Raw genomic sequence first — 22,890 nt, 5'->3', positions numbered from 1 at the left:
AAATTGTGCAAGGTTGATTCATTTTTGAGATTTTCGGTACACGTGGAAGCATGTATATCACATAATGGTCCAGACAGTACATGTTTAACAAGACAGTTGGTTCCTAATCACTTTTGTTGCTGTGTTGATCTTCTAGCATGTTCTGGTACTGTACATTTTCTGAGGTATAGGCCTTTTGGCCCAGGGTTTTTTGGTCACAAAATTGGGTCCCGTCCTTTACGATCGTAAAAGTGATCACAGAACAAGAATGATTCCTGTATTGTTCTAACGCATGTGAGATTGCTTTTTTGTTGATTTCAAAACTTATTTTTGGTTTGTCCCCGGCGACGACAGTCGACTGAAGCCATTAGTCTGGTTGTGTTTCCTGTCCAACAAGTTAAAACCAAATAAAAGCTGAACACTTGACAACAAAGCAAAAACAGAAGCACTCCTGGGAGACCTACGAATTCCTGAGATAAAACAGCATTTCCTGATGTCCAGCTGGTATATTTGGCACAGCCTTGAAGGACTTTGGAATGGAACCAAACAATTGAGGAAGTCTAGTGCAGCGGTGTCAATCACTTACACCTTGGGAACCCGTCTCATACATGTACTCCAGACAAATCCTCTCATTTAGAACTGCCAAAGCGGAGCTTGGCAGGTAGTGGTGTGCAGTGCTTGAAATCAGACTTGTCCCACAAGGAAACCGGCCATTGACAGACAAAGAAAGGGAACCCTTTTGTGTAATGGTTGGCCAGGAAAAAGAACCAATCATGGTCGGCCCCAGTGGACATGCGCGGCTCCCCATCTTAGCTAATGAATCACTCAGTGCTGGCAGGGATTGTGCTTGGGTGGTGATGTGAAGCACATTGCCGGACATCCCTGTTGGCACAGCTTGTGTGGGCTAGGACCTGCCTGTACCACCCTCACTCAGGATGGTAGTAAATGAAAACCAGACAATGACAGTCCAGCCACAGGATACCAGACAATGATTTAAGAGTTGTGTTGGGTGAAAAACAGGATGTGTACACATGCCTTCGGAGTCCGATGAAAAGACACCCCCCCTGAAAAATTATTAGTATAACACATAGGGTGTACCTGGAAAACGTTATGCGCATATGTGACCGGTTCCTGGAAAAGGTGATGTAAGTCGCACCATGCATTTACGAGCAACGACCAGCTCAACGTTGGATTCAAACATTCTTTTTTCCGACAAAATCATTGAAAATACTTATTCCTTAGTCCTTGTGCGAATTTTGAAGGTGGTTGTAACACAAGAATATGTTGGTTGCTAAGTAAGATTTAAATGCCTACAACCCACATCAAAGCCAGATATTTCAAAGCCTGTTTTACTCGGTTTTGCAATTTCAATTGCCTGGAGCTTATTAATATGCAAATGTGTCATAACTCCGGAAAGGAAAAGGCTACGGAGCTCTCTCATATACCAAATGAAAGCTTACAATGTGGGCTTTCCAGTCATGTATATAATCTGATTGATTTTTTTTTTTGGCAACTTATATCACCTTTTCCTGGAGTGGGTCACGTATACACTTCTGTTTGATTCAAAGAAGAAGTTACTTGTGGCCTCAGGTTTTGAGCATTGAGGGATGTAGATGAAATCTGTTCGTTAAAAGCGCCCCTCTCAATTTTCACCTCCATGGGAAGTGCTACTTTCAACTCGGGACTCAATACTCATGTGTTGTTCTTGTCCGAGAATCACATAATTGCACAGCAATGAGTACAATCTGTTCACAGTACGGTGCCAACGCATCATAGTTTTTTTTGGGGGGGGGGAAATATCCAAATAAAGAGAGTGGTTGTAGGTTTTCCCAAGAATGTTTTTTAAATAGAAAAATCCTTCCAAACCTTTTGTTTGGTCTGGAACTCATAATCAAGCTTAATCGACCTTTCAACATTGGTCTCTCCATACATGTACAGTGAGCAATCGTTTCTGTGATTTGTGTATACTCCCTCACAGCCCCGAAGATGCTAGAACTCAAGAGGAGAGACAGAATCGAAGTCCAGACTCCAAGTCAGTCCAGGGAGTACTGCTGATCCATGATCATCTCATCTTCAGCAAGACCAGGGTTGGCTCCACTACCACTCTGAAGGTTCAGGTGCAGAATAAATCACAGCAGGCCCACACAGTAAGCTGTTCAAAAGTCTCTTTCGTCAATACAGCAGCTTATAATCCCGACGCATTGCTTCAGGAACCCAAGCCATCAATTGTGAAACCCTTCAAAATGTTTATTTCACCTTGCACCAGACAAAAACGTCAAATATTATGTTTAAAAATGCACAGTCTTCAATCCTTTCACCTCAGCTCTTTGGAGTCTGCAGTGCAAGCTAAGAAATACCATTCTTTGAAATAATGCCGTTAGGTCAATGTGGAATGTGGGGAGGATATTACCATCTGATGCAACCGTTGTGTCATTTGTAAAAAATATCTTACATATGTTGTTCAGACAACTCTCATTGCTGAAAATACTTCTAGTGGTATGAGGCATTTGACTTCATTTTCAAATTTGGCTTATATATCTTGTCTTTTCCAAACTTCAAGTTTTTCATTATAAAGAGGTTTGCAGACATATTTGGAGGTTGCCAACATAGGAATGAACAGCTCAATTCAGCCCACTTGGTTTGCTGGTTTGAATCCTGCCTTGACGTTCAAGTTTCTTTGCTCAACCCAGCATGTTGAAATTGATAAAATGTGGACATAATATCTGTTGGAACAAATTCCCGTGCTGTAGATGTCACGGTCAGGGTGTGCAGTTAGTACAGACTGTTTTCAGCCGTATCACACGGCTTTGATTCAGCCCCAGGATGCTCTGTTTTTGGTGGTTGTAGATACCGGAAGACCTTTCCCCACAGTGGAAGGGATCAGGAATGATAACACAGGACAATGTGGGCAAACCCAGCCCAGGATGAGTACGAAGAAACTGCCACTCAATATCAGATGTTTAGTGTCTTAGATTTCTTCTTGGATGGCAGTGTTAGGTCAGACCTTTAAGGTTGCAATGATCATTAAATCTGATGGCTGACAACCAGTCTCCCTGGTGATTATCTGGAGAATTCTCACACTTGCACTTGTAAACAATGCCATATCGTTCTAGTAGCAGAGACGTGCCTTCAGCTGATGGCAGGATCAGTCTAATGGTGTTGAACAGCTTCTGATATGAAGAGATGTTGTGTTTCCTGATGATACCCGTCATCGTGTCGGAAGATCCTCTGATGGAGGGAATGCGCGCGCACCTAGTAGTTGATGTCAGACTTGTTGCGAGGCTCAGTGCTCTGACACGGATTTGTCTAGATGGGGAAACCACGTAGGACTTTCGTGACAGTCTTTATCTCATTTTGCCCCTCTCATCAGATATGAAACAGAGTCAGCATTACAGATTATTTGCGAGAAATATGATGGTGTGAAGGTTTATGGCAGACAGAGATGGGATACAATTGTCATCATTAACCTTCTAACAATATATCCTGAAGAGGAAGAGTGTCCTCTTTCATAATTTCAGCTGAGATCTGGGTAGTCGGGTCTAAACTGACAACCACATGGCGCCGGGGGCATTTATGAATGTTGATGATGCCGGATTTTTTTTCTGTTTTCAAAATTTTTAAAAATTCATATCTTCATTTACTGGTCACTTACATCCACACGAAGGACCGTCTGGTTTCTACTGTAATCTGACAGACTACATCTATTGACGCCTTGTAAAAAGAACCCAGATTGTGTGGTGTTACGTAATTTTCTTTTGTTCACAAACCTGGCACAGTGCACTGCTGACCTCTATTCAATAGGGGCCAGATTAGCGCGCAGCAGTACTGTGTGGCCTATCGCTGCGGTGGTGGAGTGCTTTTGTCCCCGGTTGTAGTCCGCTCGCGCTAAATGTCTCAAATCGTGGTATACTGTTTCAAAACAAGGCTGGATTATCTCCACTATTGAGAGTGAAAAAATGTTGGCAATTCCCAGCAGCCTGATCTTTTGTTACAAGTATGGTCTTTTGTTACTAGGCCCAGTTCCCTTTGTATGATTTCGGAGACCCCGGGCACGCATATAAAGAATACGTGTCTGGTACCGGCAACCCCGGCGGCAAGTGGTTCATGCTATTGGTCAGTATACAGTTCTTGAATCACTTCTAATGTATCATTGGTGTAGCAGCCCCAGAAAGTCAGAGAGGTAGGTGATGGCAGGGGTATCCAGAACCCCCTTAAATAGAAATGGGTGAACCCATCGGATCCCCTCTGATATGTTGACTGCTTCTCAAAACATAAAATAGGTGGTATCCGGGCAGAACATCCACAACTGTAGAATCTGTTTAAAGGTGTGCAATTAACAAGGTCTTAATCATTCTCTTGGCAAGACTTAATCACCGTGACAGCCTTAATCTGTTGGAACATCAGTAATTAATGCAGAGACATTAAACAGTACCGTCTTAAGGTGGTACGTTGAGTTCACATATATCTTTTCCATGAGATCCTTGCTGATGTGGCTAAGATATGGAGAATGTCCCACCAGAGGACTGAGAACACAAACAGACCTGCCAGCCTTGCCGTACTCCTTCCTAAGGTCAGGCATTACCACACAATAGATTAAAAGGTATTGAAATCAGCCTTCAGTTCGTTAAGATTTTTAATCTATTGTGTGGTAATACCTGACCTCAGGAAGGAGTATTGCATGTTGGCAGGTCTGAACAAACTAGAGACAATGGGTCAAAGAGGAGCAACGACCTTGTGAACCTTAGGTAATCTGTTTAACTTAGGTACCTCACAGGATGTTGGGTAAATCTTGTCTTCAAGGTCTTTAGGTAGGGGATTAGTAGTTTACCATTCTCATGGGAGATAAATGAGAATTCTCTGGTATCTAGGTGAAGGGTTGGAGAACATCTGATTGTGTTTCTGTCATCCGAGATGGTACGTGTCTTATCATGGAAGTCAGATTTATTCCTAACTACAGCCACCCCACCTTCATCAGTAGCAAGAGCATGAATGGAATTGACACTTTTGGACAATGCCAGAGCCTTGTATTTTCCTTTGCTGATGTTGGAAGTAGGGCATTTGTGGTTCTTTAGAAATTGAGTGACTTCAGCATGGATCGTATCAGCTGTATTCGTATTCGACACATGTTCATTGTTGGTATCATGTTGAAAATATAGTGTGATGTTGAAATCATTCATGTTTTCCATTATCCTGCACAGGTCAAATTTGTCAGTCCCCAGCCTCCCTTTTTTATCCGCCATCACCAGCACACCATCCAGTCCAAACGTTTCATCCATCTGCCCGTCTCCTTCAAGCCCACAGCACCAGGCAAGCACCAGGCAGCCCTGGTCATAAAGACAGAAGGACACCACAACCTACTCTCCAGGTTGGAAGGCACTGCTGAATGAATCAAGCATGATAAGGTCAGTGATGCATCTCTGGTTTCCGTAGTAACTGGCCTTTGCTGTCCAACAGCTCATTTACTTATGCACAGATGCTGGAGCTATGCGGAGGTCATGGCAGAGGCAGAATGAGATGAAGTCCGACTTTCTGAACAAAGTTGCACCCTGTCTCTGTAGCTGATTCTGAGAGTGCAGGTTTTTGGGTTTTTTCAGTTTGTTACGTGACTCAGAACATCGGTAGAATGCATTAAATGCACTAACGTGTTCCCACGAGTGCAGCTTTCAAGACTTTAAAAAGTTCAAACACATGGGATGTGAGATTTCTTTCCATCAGCTGAGTTTCTTCTGCCGTTTTTATTTCATACAAATGACAGTTATAGCATAGAAATAAATATAAACACCGCGCATATGGAACTATGTTGCATCCAGACTTACCGATTTACAAAGGCAGCCTGAATAGACCCTTTTGACTTGTTTTCCATAATTCACTTTCTGAATCATGACAAAGTTTAAAAAGTTGTTGATACAATTGCAGCTTTTAATTGCAAAAAATCAATCGAGTCCCTGTAAGTCCCTGTAAGTCCATCACAAGTCCCTGTAAGTCCATCACAAGTCCCTGTAAGTCCATCACAAGTCCCTGTAAGTCCATCACAAGTCCCTGTAAGTCCATCACAAGTCCCTGCAAGTCCCTGTAAGTCCATCACAAGTCCCTGCACGTCCCTGTAAGTCCATCACAAGTCCCTGTAAGCCCATCACAAGTCCCTGTAAGTCCATCACAAGTCCCTGCAAGTCCATGTAAGTCCATCACAAGTCCCTGCAAGTCCCTGTAAGTCCATCACAAGTCATTCAGTCTTAAGCCAATTCCCAAGCTATTCAAATGAGCTGTGACAAAAGCATTCTTTTTGTCATTGTTCACTCTTATGCGTAAGACTGGCCTTGTGGAAAGACTTGTGACTGGACTTTTGAAGGGACTTGTGATGGACTCGAATACAACACTGCATGTTAATACTGATATCAGTATTTTGTGTGTTTCCATTGATTCATGTAATAAAGAAATGACTACCTTTGTGCTGTTTGGCTATCTGGTATAATAACAGGCAACAAAACTAGATGCTTGCTTATTTTTGTACAACAAAGAAGAGGACCAGAAGCACTGTTTAATGGTTTGAGAATGGAAAAATTCCAGTAGATTCAGGGTAGGATAAACAGGTGATTGCCGGTATACCCAGCAAGAAATGAGACCGAGGGGTACCCCCCCCCAACATGTCCAATCCCTATACACATTCCAGACTATTGTTACTTAACACATCCCCCCAAGATGTCTGAAAGGAATTCCCCCGATTCCTGTGAGACAATGACCAACACAAAGCAGGGGGGGTTCTCTCCGTCTCATACCTTGCTGCATATGATTGCCGGAGTTCATCTCTCTTTGGCAGTGAAGTTCAACTGTGGACAGTTGTCAGAGATTGAAATTTTGTCCAGGTTAAATGAGAGTAAATACGATGCAAGATATGCGGTAAAAGGGGACCCCCCTCTATTGTGTCTTCTTTTGTGTTGATGGCATCTTTGAAATTCCTTTCAGATTTCCGAGGGGGGTGCAGTAGGCACAATAGCCTCGGGGTATAGGGCTTGTGCATCACATTAGGGGAGGTCCCCCTTTGCCGCAGGGTATCTGAGAGTTAGTACAAGATGTGGATGGTTTTGACAGTTACTGTAATGTTTACCCTTGCAGACGTGCGTTGTGTCCCCACTCCACATTGTTCCTGTTATAAGCTGCATCTGTGCCATACTTTTCCCTTCTGCCAAGATAACTGGAGAATATTCAGTGACGCAATTTGGAATGTGAATCATTTATTCCACGAATGCGATTTTCTTCGATACGCAGATTTGTTTTTTTTTTCAGCTTAATTGCACATCTAATTTGTTCTTAATGACACTGTATTGTTTTGGAAAATGTAATAAACATTTGAAAAGATCATTCTTATTTGTTTGTGGATTTCATGGTTCTTTACCTACCCAAGATTAGAAACGTTCTTGCACATTATAGCTAACTCCTTACAAATGGTCTGCGGACTCCAGCTTAGTGACTCGTCAGAATCTGTAATACTCCCTCCCAGGCATTGGCCAGTGCATCTGAACCTAATCAATCAATCCCTTAACATCTCTGTTAGGAAGCGAACCAAAAAAATATATATCTGCAACTAGGAATCCTCTGAGAATGCTTAGACTGGTTGTATCTGTGAGGCATTTGAAACAGCTGGCCTCAATGTCATCCGTGGAGATTTCCTATTCCTTTCTTGCTTCCCGGCTGAATAATTTCCAAACCTCACCAAGCCACATCTGAAATCAATCAGACGTAATAATGTTTGCCGTCCGTGTTTACTGACCCGGAACAGTGTTTGTCCCTTGTTCTCTGCACCTCTAGGCCATTTTCCTTCTGACGAACTATGAGTCAAAGGAGTCTGTGGCTATGAAGATTTCCCGAGTGGGAGCCACTCTTTCAAGCAATTGTCTTTCCTGTCAGATATGTCATTGATGTAATTATTGTTTCTGGCAGTTAGGAAACATTTCAGGCTTGCCGTGATGCTGCTGGCTTCTCCTTTGTCGTGCTCTGTCATTGTCAACATCATTCACGTTTCAAGTGTTTTTCTGTGGCTAACTTAGCCGGGTTCTGACTGTCTTCTTCATTAATATGTTTTTTTGGGGGAGGTGGGCTGAATTTGCCTTAGACAACAGTAGTTTCTGGTAGGCTGGTCTTGCCACCAGTGCCACCATTGCATGAAGTCAGTGGTTTTTATTTTGAGACGACACGCTTGGCTACTCGCGTTGTTTAAGTACAGCTGTTGCTGTGAATAAAAAGAGATCCCCGCTTCTACAGGTTCAGGTATACATTGTAGTATGTTGGCTAGGGTAAGGTATTAAAGGAGTGCCTGACTCAGCATGTTGCACCCACGCACCGGCCTTAGGGTTTAAATCCTGTAACTATTGCCTACAAGTATCACGAGAGTTGGGTAGGGATTTTTTTTTTTTTAACGGGTTCAGTGGTGTGTGAGAGGAAGGGATGGTGTGAGAAGTGGCTTAAACCTGTTGAAGTAAAACATGATTGGCTGGATACCAATCAAAGAATCTTAACCCAACACTGAAAGAAATAAAGCCCAAAAAAATGATAAATTTTGCGTTCAACTTTTGATAATGCTGACCTCCCCAAAATTCTTAACAAGTCTTGCACGTGTTTAAAAGTGAAATCTGTTGTAATTTTTTGTGTAGGCTGGTTTATATTCAGAAATGTCCCAAATCAGTCTTTGAATTTTTGTTCTTTTTCTGTAGTCTGATAAGTTATTGACTAATTGATGAAGTTGTGTAAGGAAACAGGGCATTGCAGCAGTTACTGTAAATGATGCTCATTCCTTACAATGTGTGGGTGCTTGCTTTAAAGAGTCATCGTGAACTCAAATCACAGTGAACCAGAGGAAAGCCATGTTTGCTCCTCAACACCATCCTGTGTTGGCAACATACTGTTTTCAGACACATGACTACACACAGTGTTTGTACACCTTGAATGGCATGTTGTTCCCCTGTTGTCTGTGATGAAAACCTTATTTGAAAGATAAATCTTGCACACAAAATCAGACAAAAGCAAAGAACTCCAGTGGTGATTTTTTTTTCAAATTTTGATTCTTTCTCCCACCCTCCCAAAATCGGAGTTCCTCAAATTTCCACTGTCTCTTTCTGCCCCTATTGTGTGAGAAAAGTAGTCGCCATACCCATGTTTAAGCTACCCAAGCAAACCGTAGCTAGTGGTGTTATATTAGGGAATTGCATTGGCCACGCACGTGGCTTTCACAAACATCTGACCGGCGACAGCAAGGCGAGACAACGTTTCCCAGAAGAGAGAAATCTGGCACTCTCTGCTTGTTTTTTTTTTTTTCAAATTCTGGAAAATCTCATTGTCTGGGGCTTTCGCACACGTTAGCTGCCTGCCTTGGGCCAAAATTGAGATAAAAAGGAACCAAGGAGACAGGAATGCTTCACAAAGAGGTTTTTAATTCTGTGATGATCGTCATTGGTAACGATGTTTTTCCGTCGTATATGGAGGGGCTATTCTCACAACACAAAAAATAAGGAAGGAGAGTAGACGTACGGACTGGGACCGAGAGAGGCTGCAGGCAGTGAATGGGATTAGGGAGCTTTGCTCCTTCCTCTTGTTACTATAAGCTACTTGGGCAGCACTCATGCTGGGGAAACTGTGTTTCTAATATAAATGTTATCGTCCCGGATGAATTACGGCAGACTTGTTAGTTCTCTCAACATAAATGATAGGATGGATACTGCTTCTCTGTGTACCCAGAGGCCCTTTCCATACATCGCATTACTATTTATATCACGAGACCTGAGAAGTGTGTTGGAAAGGTGGCAGTTTTTGCACATTTAACCCAAAGCTGGGGATAATTTTCATGTTGACATCAACCAAAGAGTCTGCCATTGATCGTATAATGACACAGGTTTTTTTTTTTTTTCTTTTCATGTGTTCTGAAAAATAGTTTTGGTGCACCTGTGAAATTGAAACTGCTTGTAGAGTGAGACCTTGTTTCTTGACTCTCATCCTTTCACGCACTGAGGGACAATGTAACCCCCTTTACAATAACAAGGAGTATACAGCAAGTGTTGCCCTAGACAACAGCTACATATTCAGATGTGTGCCTATTTCCTGCAGTCACTAAATTTCCTCCCTCCATTGAAGGAGCGTTAGTTTAAAGCTGGCTGCATTCTTGCTGTCTTGTTTCTTTCCTTCATGCAGACATTGAGAGAGGCACGTTTCAGGCCCCCCTTCCCCTTCCAGGATGTTTTAAGAGAATGCAGCTGCCTTTCATAGCTGCAGGGGCTGGCAGAATATGTTCTGATCGAATACAGTCTGAGAGCGCTTCATTGGTGGCTTGTATGAATTGCCGTCACAAAGATTGCCAAAAAATGAGTGTAATTCAGGGCATTGCCTGTAGCAAAAATCGGAATGGTTGGGTCCAAATTGGATCTACTGGATGTCTGCCTTCATGTTGTATCTTAAATGGCGCATTGACGAGATGGCTATAAACCCATATATGTGTAAGGTCACAATACTGGCCAACTTTCATGATGCAAAAAATGAACTTTAATTTATCAGATGATGTAACCATTTTCAAGCAATGTTTGCTTGAGATTATAGTTGTACATGTATTTGAGAGATAAATAAAGATAAATAATTCAGTGTAAATGCGAGTCTATAATTTTTATTCACGTTGAAGAGCAAATTTTAGTTCAAAATGGCGCCCAAAAATGGGACATTGCTTGAACAAAATTTAATGAACTCAACTACTTTACTTATAGCTCACGTATTTTATCACAATGGTCATATTTTTTGAGTTAAGCAATGAAGTAATATTTTGGCCCTTTACAAAAAAAAAATAAATAAATCCACGCTCCAAAATGGCAGCTGAACCTGCGTTAACGTTCGTTTCACATCGTGTCCACCGCACCATACCATGACGAAAAGGGCCAGAATCATCATTTACAAGCCTCACCCTTACCTGTAAAAGCCATATTTATTCGAAATGAGCTTAATAAACATCGTGTAAAATGTGTGCTAGACCATAATTACCCTCGAGGATGAGAAAACATCAGCATATCGATCGCTATAATTTTCGTGTCCATTTTGTAACTAACGTAAAATGTCCACATGTTTTAACTGGTGATCAACGCAGTCTGACTAGTGGTCGTACACGTGCAATGGTACCCTGCATGGATGACCTAAAGGTCAATTGTTTTAGGCTCGAATACGTCTTTTCCGAGATAAAGCTATTTTAAGCACCGTGTCCACCGCGCGCCGCTTTCGCGTCTCTTTGTAACGAACGGAGAAAGTTGCTGCGCGCGACAGCTTTCCCTCCAACAATCAGGAAAAGAGCAGCCAATATCCGGAAAAAGAGCAGCCAAAAGGTTTGTATCAACTTAAATAGATTTTATTTTCTGTATTTTTTTGTGAAAAGAGGTCAGATGGCATTGTAAAAGGGAAGATTTTAATGGATAGTCAATGGGTGATTTTTGGGCTTTGTAGCGGACCGCTTGGATGGTTTCGTGTGAATCGTGTCCATGTTTAACGTACAGAAGAAAAAAATAGTAAACATCTGAAGTCCCGCTTGAAATTGCAAAACGACAAATAATTTACACTTTTTAAGCTAAAGTCCATCACAAAAATGAACAAACTTAAAGAATAGCCTTGCCAAGTTCAAGAAATCATCAGTGTTTCACGTTCGTTACACACCGGCACTTTCGACTTCGCCCCATTCGTATTAAAATTCGCCCCACTTGTCATCCAATAGTATGGGGGCGAGTTCGCAGTGAATTAAAAGTAAATGGAGCGAAGTTGATGTAACACGTAGGCAAGTGATGTTTACACAGATGGGGGAACTTGCCTTTGTGGAACCCCTGGGGTCTTGTTAGAGTTTTTTTTTATGTTTCTACAAATCAAGCCACTGCCGGTTATGTTAAAAAATTGTTCTATTTGAATTTTATTTTTCTTCTATCTTATTTCAGAAGCCAGAAAGGAGAAAAAGATTCAATGGTTGGATAAGATTATATGTCTGTAGATTCACATGTCCTCGTGAAAGAAGCTTTAGTAGTAATTAAATCAAAGATTATTCGATTTCAACCATTCCTGTTGCCATTTCTGTAATTTCAGGACCCCACAAGAGCCTGCCGATCGCCAGCTCACTGCAGGGGATATAGTTGTCGTCGCATTTGAGGATGCATGGTATCCAGGTGCCATCAAGCGCATCATTAGTGATGAACTGGCAGTTATATACTGCATGGATCGTCCAAATAAAAATAAGCAAAGTTTTGTTTGGGAAAAAAATCTGACCGTTAACAGGAAATTCATTCTGTGTGTTGTTAATCCAAGTTCACTTATTCCAGATCCATCTTTGCGTTACTTTCACTTGGACAGCAAAGAAGTAGGTAAAATTAATGCACTATACAGTGTCTATGCAAATAAGTATTTTTAAACGTTTATTGCCAAAAGTAGTTTTGTCTAAGTATGTCATCAGAGGTTTGTCTAAGGTCTGTAGTCAAAAGTTCATCAGTTTTTCAGCAAAGATGAGTCACCCAGGTGGCACGAACTGAATAAATTCAATGAAATTCATTTAATGAGATGTGCCATGTTCTTCAGATGGGATCGTCAGTGTATAGCCTCCACAATGAAATACAGTTTTTAAGAAACAAGATTAGAATGAAAAATAAAATAGTCATTGACTCAATTTACTTGTTCCTCAGAATTGTTTAATGTTGCAAATGGTGCACATTTAAATATACATACATGTACTTAAGTTCACAATGTCAAAGATTTCAACTTCTGTGAAGCTCATGTGCAACCTTCTTGCATGCATATAGGGCATCTAAAAATAGGCTGAAGTGGCTTATCAGATATGTAGATCACAGAGATGCTCCCAAGAAATGAAAAAGCATGTGCATGTATTAACACCTGCACATAGTAACACAGGCAATTTTCTGAAGGTGAGGCAACTGCCTTGAGGGCTCCAGTAAAGCAAGTCATAATAAACTTGTCACATGAAATGTTAGCTTTGATTCGAAATTTTTGGTGTCCGTGTCATTTTTGTAACTAACGTTAAACTACAGGACAAAGATCTTTGAAATTGAGGGTATCTGTTCTTTGGTTGTCAATGATAATGTCCTCTTTGAAGTACTTGCAAGCTTCGCAACCAGCTGTTTTCCTCAAGTCATCAAACTGCAAATCATTTAAAATTGTTGTGTGTGAAAAAGTACACTTGTTAACGTTAGTTACGGTGTCCACCTTATTAAGATATCGTAAAATTAGTAACAATTAACATTTTTTTTAAAGATGACCTTCAGAAAGGAGGAAAAGCTTAACCACAACAATACAACTCCACATTGTTTTTCTTTGACTTTTATTATTGCATGGTTGACTGCAAAGTGGACACCGTAACCAACGTTAACTTATGAGGTCCCCCTCTACAGAAAGCACTGCATGGAAGAAAATTTCTTGGGCCGATTATCTTCCCATTGCTATTTTCTGATAGAGGGTGGTCCATTGTCATAATTTAAAAGTAAATTAAACACCTTTCACTAGATTGAATTTTTACCTATGTGTCCCATTTTTGTTAGCCAGTATTGTGTCCTTACACATATGTGAATTCACGTTGTGTGGTGCATTAGGAAAATGTGGACTTGTGTGCCTCAACATCTGTCTCTCCACAGTGACTATAGATGGTCCCAACGTGTGTGCCCCCAGAACCACAAAAAAATAAGAAATTAAAAAAAAAAATATGTGTGAGCGTGTAACCACATTCAGTTGAGTTGTGGATGGCAATATGTCCGAGATGGGCTGAGGAACCACAATTGAAAAATTATGTGCAAATCCTGTGGCAGTTCTTCGAAAATAGTACAGACAATAGAACAGTCAGAGAACAGTGGCATGTCGGCAGTTGCAAGCGTGTTCACTCCTGTGACTGTAGGCTTGTATAGCTTTTACTGCCCCAACTTGAAGCACCCCCTCACTGGCAAAGAAGAGATGGGTTGGTGAGAACCACATCAACTGGGTGTCCGGCACGCATGCAGAAGCCATACATTTCAAGAATTCCATCATAAGTTGGTTGCGTAGGCTCTGCCCGTCCTGTGCCATATGCGCGTAAACTTGTGCGTGTACAGGGTGAGTTTCCACTGAAGGACCGTCTTTTCTCTGTGAAAGCTTACCTTCATCTCTTGTTCCCACTCAGAGCAGATAAAAGACAGACACTCGGACGGAAGCAAAGAATTTTTCCTATCCTCTTGTCAATCTTTTGTTCCAAACTGGTAGTATAAAGTAAGTGCGCGTGGAAGAGTGTCAAGTTAAATGGAAACAAAGGAAACAGAGTTCCTTGTCCTCTTAGATACGTTACTGTTATTCATGACCGACTACGAACGTGCACATCCATTTCCTTTATGTGCATTGCAGCACCAGCTAAAAATGTATACACATGTAAGATTCAAACAGAGCAGATGGAAGAAACATCGATCCTGCTGAAACAATCTACGTGAGGGACTTAAAAAAAGATACATGTAAATTACTCAGTACTCAAAGAGTCAGATTGTATGAGAAAGAGATCAAGTTATTGTTGTTTGTGCCTCAAGCTTTAAGTGCACTGAACCCCTAGAGATGCATTGCCCAGCCTGCTTCATCTAGGAAGACATGATGTCGCAATTTGTCCATTCCCTCAGCGCATGTATGTCTGCAGCAGGGCTCAGACTGTGAGACATCTAGACGTCTAAGCACCCCTGTTGACCAAAGCGTCAACAGTGTTGTGCAAAATCAAGCTGTGCTTTGGCGACAGTTAAAAAAAAAGAGGAAAAAAGACAGAGTGTCCATGTTGACAATATGATAACATACATTTAATTAGCAATTGACCCACCTCGTGATACCCCTGGGGAGAGAGTGTCTGCGTGTGCATTTTGTGTCTGTCTCTCAGGGTTGTGGAGTTCAGACTGGTCACGCTTCACGCCAAGCGGATTTCACGATTCAGTGATTACTTCATGTAGATCATTATATATAGCACATTGGCCACGTGTGCCCTGGACGCATCTTGTCTGAAGCCAACTGCCTTGCAGATCCAGGTGTTTCCTTTGTGGCACAAGGTCAGCAACGGTTCTTCACTCTGCTTTCCTTCTTTAGATGGATGTCATAGCTCAAATTGACAGATCTTTGAAAGGGCCTGTGAAAAGTGGCTTTTATTATATATAATAATGAGGTATCTTATTAAAATAGAAAATTTGCATATGTGACATACGTGTACATTTGAGAAGACATTGTTGCAAGCTGCCAGCACATCAATGCTTGTCTTGGGTCGAGTTTGGAAAATTCAGTCCCATTTTTGGTTCTAGAGATCATGTTGATCAGATCATGCCTATAAAGATATGACAAGCCTGCATAACTTTCCAACTGAAGCAAAATTTAGACAAAGTTGGACATCAGAAGTCAGGCTGACCAGGGCCAAATGGCCAGGACTGACAGCAAACTCCAAACTCTGCAGTGCACATTCTGAGCTGCACTGTTTTCTTCTGAACATGTACATCTGGTTTTGCTGAAGTCAGACGCCACGCCCACGATCTGTGGGAAATCAAGAAATGCCAATGAACAAAAATGAAGAGGAGCCTTCATGAAACGAGAACGACAAAGGGTAAGAAATGCCTCCAAATTAGCCCGGGCTATTCCACTCAACATACTTAAGTCGTGGTGCCCCATTTATGTATGCCACAACGCCAACACATTATACCACTACTCATAAGTTGTGCACATGTTTTTACCATGCACGTGGGCATCACATACATGGACATTTACATGCATATATTTTCTGTTCGAACAGTCCGTGGGCACATGGATTGCGTGTGTCAAATGTCCATGTTCCTCTTGGGTCCAGACGTACCGAAAGGCTGCTTGGCTATAATTATGGATTGTCAAGTGTACGTTACCCATAACGCCATCATTGGGGAGTCAGTCAAAATAACCACAATAAAGGAAATTGTATTCCATTTTTACATCCCCATCATGTTATTAGCATAATAGTGAATTTTTTATACACTTAATTAACAGTTTGTCCATGGAGGTCTTCATGGACCATGTAAGGTCTACTTTTGCTTAGACAATCACACTTGTTAGGTAGCTGAAAAGCTTGTTCCAGTGGATTAGAAAAAAACATTGATTTGCACATCGAGAGGCATTCACAGTATCACCTGATAGATGATTTTGAAGGATTTAGCACTGTACAGCCCAGCCACTACACTTTACATAGGGCTTGATGGCCCAACACAACAACTTGGAATAGAGTTAACACCAAGCTTTGGATTTAGGCATGCCCTTGGAGATGTGGTCAGTCATGAGCTTTGTGCATTGTTCACATTTAGTATGCTACCTCCTCAGAGGCTACCTCCTTGGAGGCTGCCTCCTCGGATGATAGCAGGTGGCATTTATTATCTTTTATTATCTTAACTTTTGAGACACTGTTTTCTTAACAGTTTTGTAATTCAATTGGCTTGATCATCCGAAACTTGAAGTACGAATAATGAGATCGTTTGCATGTCTGACTTGCTCATCTTATATGCATGTTGCCTTTATCTTGAGACATCTGTCGGTCTTAAAATCTATTTACACAAGTGTGTGATAACAGAATTCCACATGGTCAAAATATAGAACTCCTGGTTTTCTGCTGACTTGTTTACATTTAGAGTGGACAAACCATGCGGTCACGCAATAAACCGCTGTGTTTAGAAACCAGAGCAATTTTTCCAAAGATGCCATGCTGAGAGTGCGCATTCTGGGCAATCAGCATTCTCATTGGCTGCTACATCATTGTCATGAAATATCATTAACATAAGCACGGAATGTGTTTCCCTCCTGTGGGTAAATGTAATTATGTGGCATTACCACTTTCTGCTACAGTACACGTGTAAATGGGCCTTTACTAGATGCCTAAAACCTCTGGTCGGGTTGGTGGTATATTTACGTTTGTTGGTTTTTATGTTCTTGTTTGATTTTTTAAATTTGTCTACTTACATGTACCTGCGAATTGATGCTTTTTTTCCTTTTTTTATTTCTTAGTACTCATGTAAGGCCTACATTACTCCGTATTCTGTGTTTTACTGTTTGAAAAAATTAAAATAAATATTTTATATCCATTTTTGTTTAAATTCTTCTTTGACTAACCTTATAAATACATTTTAATGTTTAATGCATGTTTGACGTATGTACAGCACTGTTATGGCCCAGATGGAAATCAACTCTTACGTCTGCTGTGGACTGAACTCAGGTTGGTTTGAATAGGGTCAAAATGACGGTGCAAAAAGGCTGAATTGTGTAACCTCTGTACATAGCAGCCTTTAGCCACTTGCTATGAGTGTGTGCCCGTTGTTGTGACGGCGGCAAGCCAGGCTCTTATACTGGGCCCTCGTCCCTCCAGACAATCACGATAACATTGCCGGCAATTCTATATTTTCCTCCAAAGCTGGCAAATACATGTAATTGTAATCTGAGCCGACACAAAAGTCTTGGCAGAAGTTCAGTGACATTCTCCTCCCTGGAGTGGGACCCTGAAATGGCATTCATTGAGGAGCACTATCTGATATTACTGTAACTGAATCCATCACCATTCATCCTATGTATATAAGTCGCTGAGATGCACTTTGGTTGTAGTCGTTCTCTGTCTGTCTTTTTTTTCCCCAGTGTAGGGACTTTTTTGGATTATAATTCGATTTCTTCCTCACCCACGATACTTGTATTTTTGTGTGGCCCTGCCTAACAGTGTAGTACTTAATATTAAAGTTGTGCTAATCGTATTTTTATGTTTTTGTGTTCATGTTTTCCTTTTTTTTTACCCCAAGTTTTATTTAGCCTCTAAAAGTACTGTATGAAGCATACTAATGAGTGGCTGTGTTTGGTTGGCCCACAGGTTTATGATTGTTTCTCAACTGATTAATCATTCTCTTTCCAGTTATGGTTCCAATCATTTCAATTGTTTTTTTTTTCTTTTTTGGTACAACATTTAGGGCTACACTAGTCTGCAGTCTTTCGTAAAATTATCATAAGAAAACCATTATCTCAGTGAGCATCAGAGTTCCAGCTTGCATTTTTAAATTATAGCCAACATTTGGGCAAATATAAAGTTTTGTCACAAAATGCTTTTTCTATTTAAAATTGAACAGCCAACTTTCTTAATCTTGTAACCAACCAATCAACCAACATATATTCCTTTTCCCTCTTTGACAAGAAAGTAACCAATTGTTTATGTGATGGGTAATTCCTGAGACCAACTCAATCTGTCTTAACTTGAGTGCATGTACTGTACCAGCACGCTTGCTATGTGTTTTGTGTCAAAAGGCATGGCTTTATCAGGTTTTTTGTTAAAACCTGAAGAGACCTCTGTAGTTCTCAGTACAATTATATCAAACACAATAACAAAAGATATTTCTTCCACATTTAAGGGATAGCATCTGTGTGATCTTCATGAATTATTTGACACTTAACAGGTTCCAGACCCCCCCCCAAAAAAAGAGAGAGAGAGAGAGATAAAAAGATGAGGTGTAGTAGTGTGGGGGTGGATTTCAAATTACTCTCCAAATTCCGTACATCTTATGAATTACTTGCCAAGGGTACAGACATGGGAATTACTCAGTAGTTTATACTTAGGCGACAAATACACGGACAGAATCCACTCTGTGCGTGCCAGGGTCCCATTAAAACTCATGAGAAACCACGAAAAAAATGCATTCAATGACAGAGCTTCAGTCATGTATCGTCACCTTCGTTTTGATAACAGCAGACAATGCCTATATCAGCACTCACTGTAACGTTACACTTGGTTCATAAATCACCCATCTCTGGGCCCAAAGGTACTTCATATGTTAGCTGCTGTCATGGGGGCCATCTGCTGCAAGTACAATGTACTAGTAGGCTATGTATGTGATGTTCTCATCCCTACAAGTTGCTGGGTTGGAAACATGGCTTTGCTCTGTCAAGTCTGCATGTACAATGTATGTGCTTGCATCATATTCTTGCTTTATAGGAGGGCACATTTGAATAGAAACTCTTCAAATTTGAGATAATCGTAAAGCTTTGACGTATGTTTCTAAAACAAATGGGGGGCAGGGTTGAGGGTGGATGACTGAATGGGTGCCATCATATAAGGTTTTTTTTTCAAAAAAGAAATTGGACTAATTGATTTCCTTTGAAGTACATTGATGACCACCTTGCTGCTGGCTACGGTGGCTCTGTTTGGAGGATATTTTGTTTGGGTTAACCAAGACTGCTCCCTTACCTGCAGTGTTCTCGTAGTCATGGTATCTAAGGAGAATATAGAGTGATGGCAAAGTGTAAATGGAAAAGTTCGGCAGAATACGCACGAGGGAAATTGCACAGTGACCGAGATCCTCAGCTGTGTTACATGTGTTTGATGCTGCGTGGCAGACCATGCAATTTGGTGCATGTTCAAGTGGCAAGCTCACGGTGGCAGAAAATTGAACGTGTAACAGTCTAGAACTACGCTGTAGTTAGGAAGAATCATGACTCCTAATGATTCAGATTGTTCAGGGTAGATTGAGTTTTGTGTCTTCATTTCTTGAAAGCTTGCCCTTCTTTATGCTTCATTAATCTTGATGCTTCCAGTTTCATGTGCAATAACAAACCTATTTGGGGAAGTTTGACTTTCTGCCATAGTTATGCACAGACAGGTCAGTGTCTTCCCTGTGAAGCATGAAATTACCGTTATTCTACTGCTCGTTTTTATGTTTTCCTTCTTTTGTTTGGTTGTTGTAATCAGATCTGTTTTAATGATCAGTTTGTGCCGTAGCATTATTATATGTTACCCAATTGTTGTGTCACTGCTGTTTCTATGGTAATTTTGACCAGCCAGTCACGTATATGTGCTGCTGCATTCATGCCTTCAGTGTTGTGTGCTCCTGCTCAGTTGTGGGAGGAAAAAAGGCTGCTGGCACTTACGCTCGGTAATATAACATTTCAGGAGTTCGTATCCGGTGTCATGTGAGTTGAGAAAGGAAAGATGAATTGAATGGCAGTCTTGAATTAAGGCGGGACTGGGACAGACCGGCCGGATGGCTTTTGACAATTTTATCTGAGGCATGAAGCGGCAAACCCGGAGACGGTGCACAACATGAATCTCTGTGGAAATCTCTTCCTCCCCCCCCCCAGCAGTAACCGGAACCAGCCTACACTGATCAGCGCACTCCCCCCCCTCTCTCTTTCAGAATGTACCTTGTGGATGAAGTTATTGTGGTTCTTGTTGCAAACTTTGTGAAAGCCATCTGCTTGAGAAAGTGGGGTGGGAAATAAGATGTAGATCATGTGAAAATTCTCGTCGCTTTCTTGTTTTCTCCTGGAGGGGAGAAGGAAAGCTAACTGGGAAAATAAACGGTGATACTTGTGAGGCATGTAAATGTATTTCTGTTTGTTGCATTGAGGTTTCAAACAAAAGAGAAAGAGTGCTTATTGAAACATGCTTTTGGGTCATTCTGTAAATTTGGGGTCCAGCAGTGTGACATTTTTGTGCCCCTGTTACACCTGACCTGTGTCATTTGACATGGAAATATCACTGAAGCTGCTTTTAAACTATTACTATTTGTTTGGCAGGTAATTTGCATTAATTCATCATTCTTGGAATTAGAAAATACGCTCTGAACTTACAAAATCATATGTCAGATGTGACAGGGACAACAAAAATTGGACCCCAATTTACAATGTATAGAATGACCCTTTTGTAAATTATTTTCGACAGTTTTGATTGGTTATCTGTCCATTTTTTGAAAAACCTAATCAAGACCATTGTAGAGATACAGTATTTGGGACTGCTTTTACTCTTCAGCGTTAAAGGCAGATCCAGATAATTTTAATTCTGATGTAGATTCACTACGGCTGGAAGGATGCATTCAATTTAGTTCAGTCACTTTCAGTAATGACAGCAAAATTCAAAGGGTCTATGAATTCCATATGTGTAATGTGAGCGTGGGAGCACTGTACGAAAACTAGGAAGTACCATAACTTTGGAAGATGCATCTTGAGAATGATAAAACAGTAATGTATTCAGTGATGACATTACTGGCGCTAGAATAACATCACTGCTGGCACCAAAGAACCTGCCGCTAGCAGGAGCAGAAGTTGTCCAAGTGGACATCCATCCAAGTTTATTTTGACAGACTTTCAAACTCATTTCTGAGGTAGACAAGTGGCACCTAGGTTACTCCCCGAGGTTGTTGAAATCCATGAACACTGTACGGCATCCCAAGATGCCAGCTGGACTATCAGTCACATTTGCCCTCCTCTATCTGCTGTCACAGCATTCCGCACATGGACGGAATCCAACCCCAGCAATGTCAAGTATTAACCACTCCCTGTCTTCCTTGAGGCACACTTTAGCGAAAGAGGCAACTCATCAGTGGTGTCGCCTCCTAAGACCTGAAATGGCTGAAACTGGCCATTACTCAAAGCCCAGTGAATAGTTAGCATCTGTCTTTGGATGGGTGGTCAGAGACAGGATTGGCATGATGAGTTTACCTGGCTCTTAATGGTTTCAGAGCCATTACTACTTCTTCCGGTCCCCAGGGGGCAACCAGACCGTCAGGTTCTTTCAAGAATCCTGCAATTTGCCCTCTTTGTTATATGGACCTGCTATTTAGACCTTTCCCCAGCTTGGGGTGAGTATTAAGTCTGACAGAATCGGGTCATTTGTGTAATAGAACTCAGCACCACCTTGCCATCATTACAGCGTTCACATTCAAGTTGTCGCAGATCTTGCTTTTCAGGATACACCTGTTTGTAGAGTATCCCGCCTGTTTTGTTTATTGTCAATGCTTGTGTTCAGTGTTCTTTTTTCATGGAAAACTTCCAAAGAGTTTTCATCCGAGCGTTTGATAAAATGTCAATATTTTCCCTACTTCACTTTCTATCCCTACTATCAGTGCCCGTAGGTTTTTACGAAATAAAATCAGTTACAAAATAAAGTTGGAATTGCGGTTTATTATACTAAATGAACTCACCACAGGAAGTGTGATAGTCCCAGTGCAGGAGGAATATGCCTGCAGCCTTGGATTGTGCTCATGCCACAAGGAGCACACCTTCTGACCAACTTTTATTTGAATGTGCATAAAGTCACAGTGTCTTCATCTAGGTGCCGGGCACATGGCAGCAGTGGCATTCTTTGTCCTGGTTGATGGAGCACTACTAGTGTAACGAGATCATAATGTCAAACCGTTTGTGGTCTTAAATAGCCTTGCGCCATTGGTGGGAATGTCATCATAGTGCTTGTATCTTGTATCCCATTTTGGGGCATGGAAATACCATATGCTGTCATGGTTTAGCTGTTTCTCGGCATCTATTCATCACGGGGAAGATTTTTATTTCCCATGTTAATATCCTGCATGATGTTGGTATCCGAGCACTTTGGGATCACGCTTTTGCTGTCATAATAAGGTGGTGTAATCAAGGTCTGTTAGTATAGATTTGCAAAATGATTTACCGTGCCTCTTGATCTGGTATTTCTTTCAAGAATTTCTGGTCTTGCTGTTGTCAACTTGCCCTTCTCTAATTCTTTTCTGTCTGTTCTTTTGGTGATTGTTTTACCTCATGTTTATAATGGACAGATTGCTTAGAGCAGTCTAATGGCTATCTCTTAGCCTGCTGGAAGCCTGACTTTTCAGACAGGGTATCATTAGGCTTGGGGTGTATGGCCTTATTCCCCCAAATCTGTTTGATATATTGCAAAGTGTCGATTTGGATGGCACCAGACTGTTTCATACTTCAGTGCATTCCAAGCCTCCCTTTCAATAATTTTTAGAATCTGGCAATGTACAATCCTATGTGTTCAATCATGAATTTGAAATTATTCATCAGAGTAGACAGGTGCAAATTTGTCATGAAATTTCATTTTATTGCCTTCATTTGTACTCTCAACATTCAAAAATGAATAGTTAACCTCACTGTCCAATTCAA

General features: G+C 41.2%; 1 protein-coding gene across 6 annotated transcripts in view; it reads left to right on the top strand.

The window, feature by feature from the left end:
- The window catches only part of cep192 (centrosomal protein 192), a 95,947-nt gene that overhangs the window by 36,129 nt on the left and 36,928 nt on the right, over positions 1–22,890 (top strand). For all 6 annotated transcript variants that reach the window (XR_015425635.1, XR_015425634.1, XR_015425633.1 and 3 more), the window contains exons 31-32: positions 1,958–2,126; positions 5,178–5,381. Coding sequence is in view for 2 of the 6 variants with exons in the window: in XM_087137966.1 (XP_086994092.1) it covers positions 1,958–2,126; positions 5,178–5,366 (358 nt within the window). In the remaining 4 variants the exon portion in view is untranslated. The remainder of the gene's footprint in view (positions 1–1,957; positions 2,127–5,177; positions 5,382–22,890) is intronic.

This window comes from Acanthaster planci, linkage group LG06 (assembly GCF_054643075.1).
Source record: "Acanthaster planci isolate LZ-2023a linkage group LG06, COTS_SCS, whole genome shotgun sequence".
Classification (NCBI taxonomy): Eukaryota; Metazoa; Echinodermata; class Asteroidea; order Valvatida; family Acanthasteridae; genus Acanthaster; species Acanthaster planci.
Note: the sequence above shows the minus strand (reverse complement) of the source record. Positions and strands in the feature narration are given on the sequence as shown.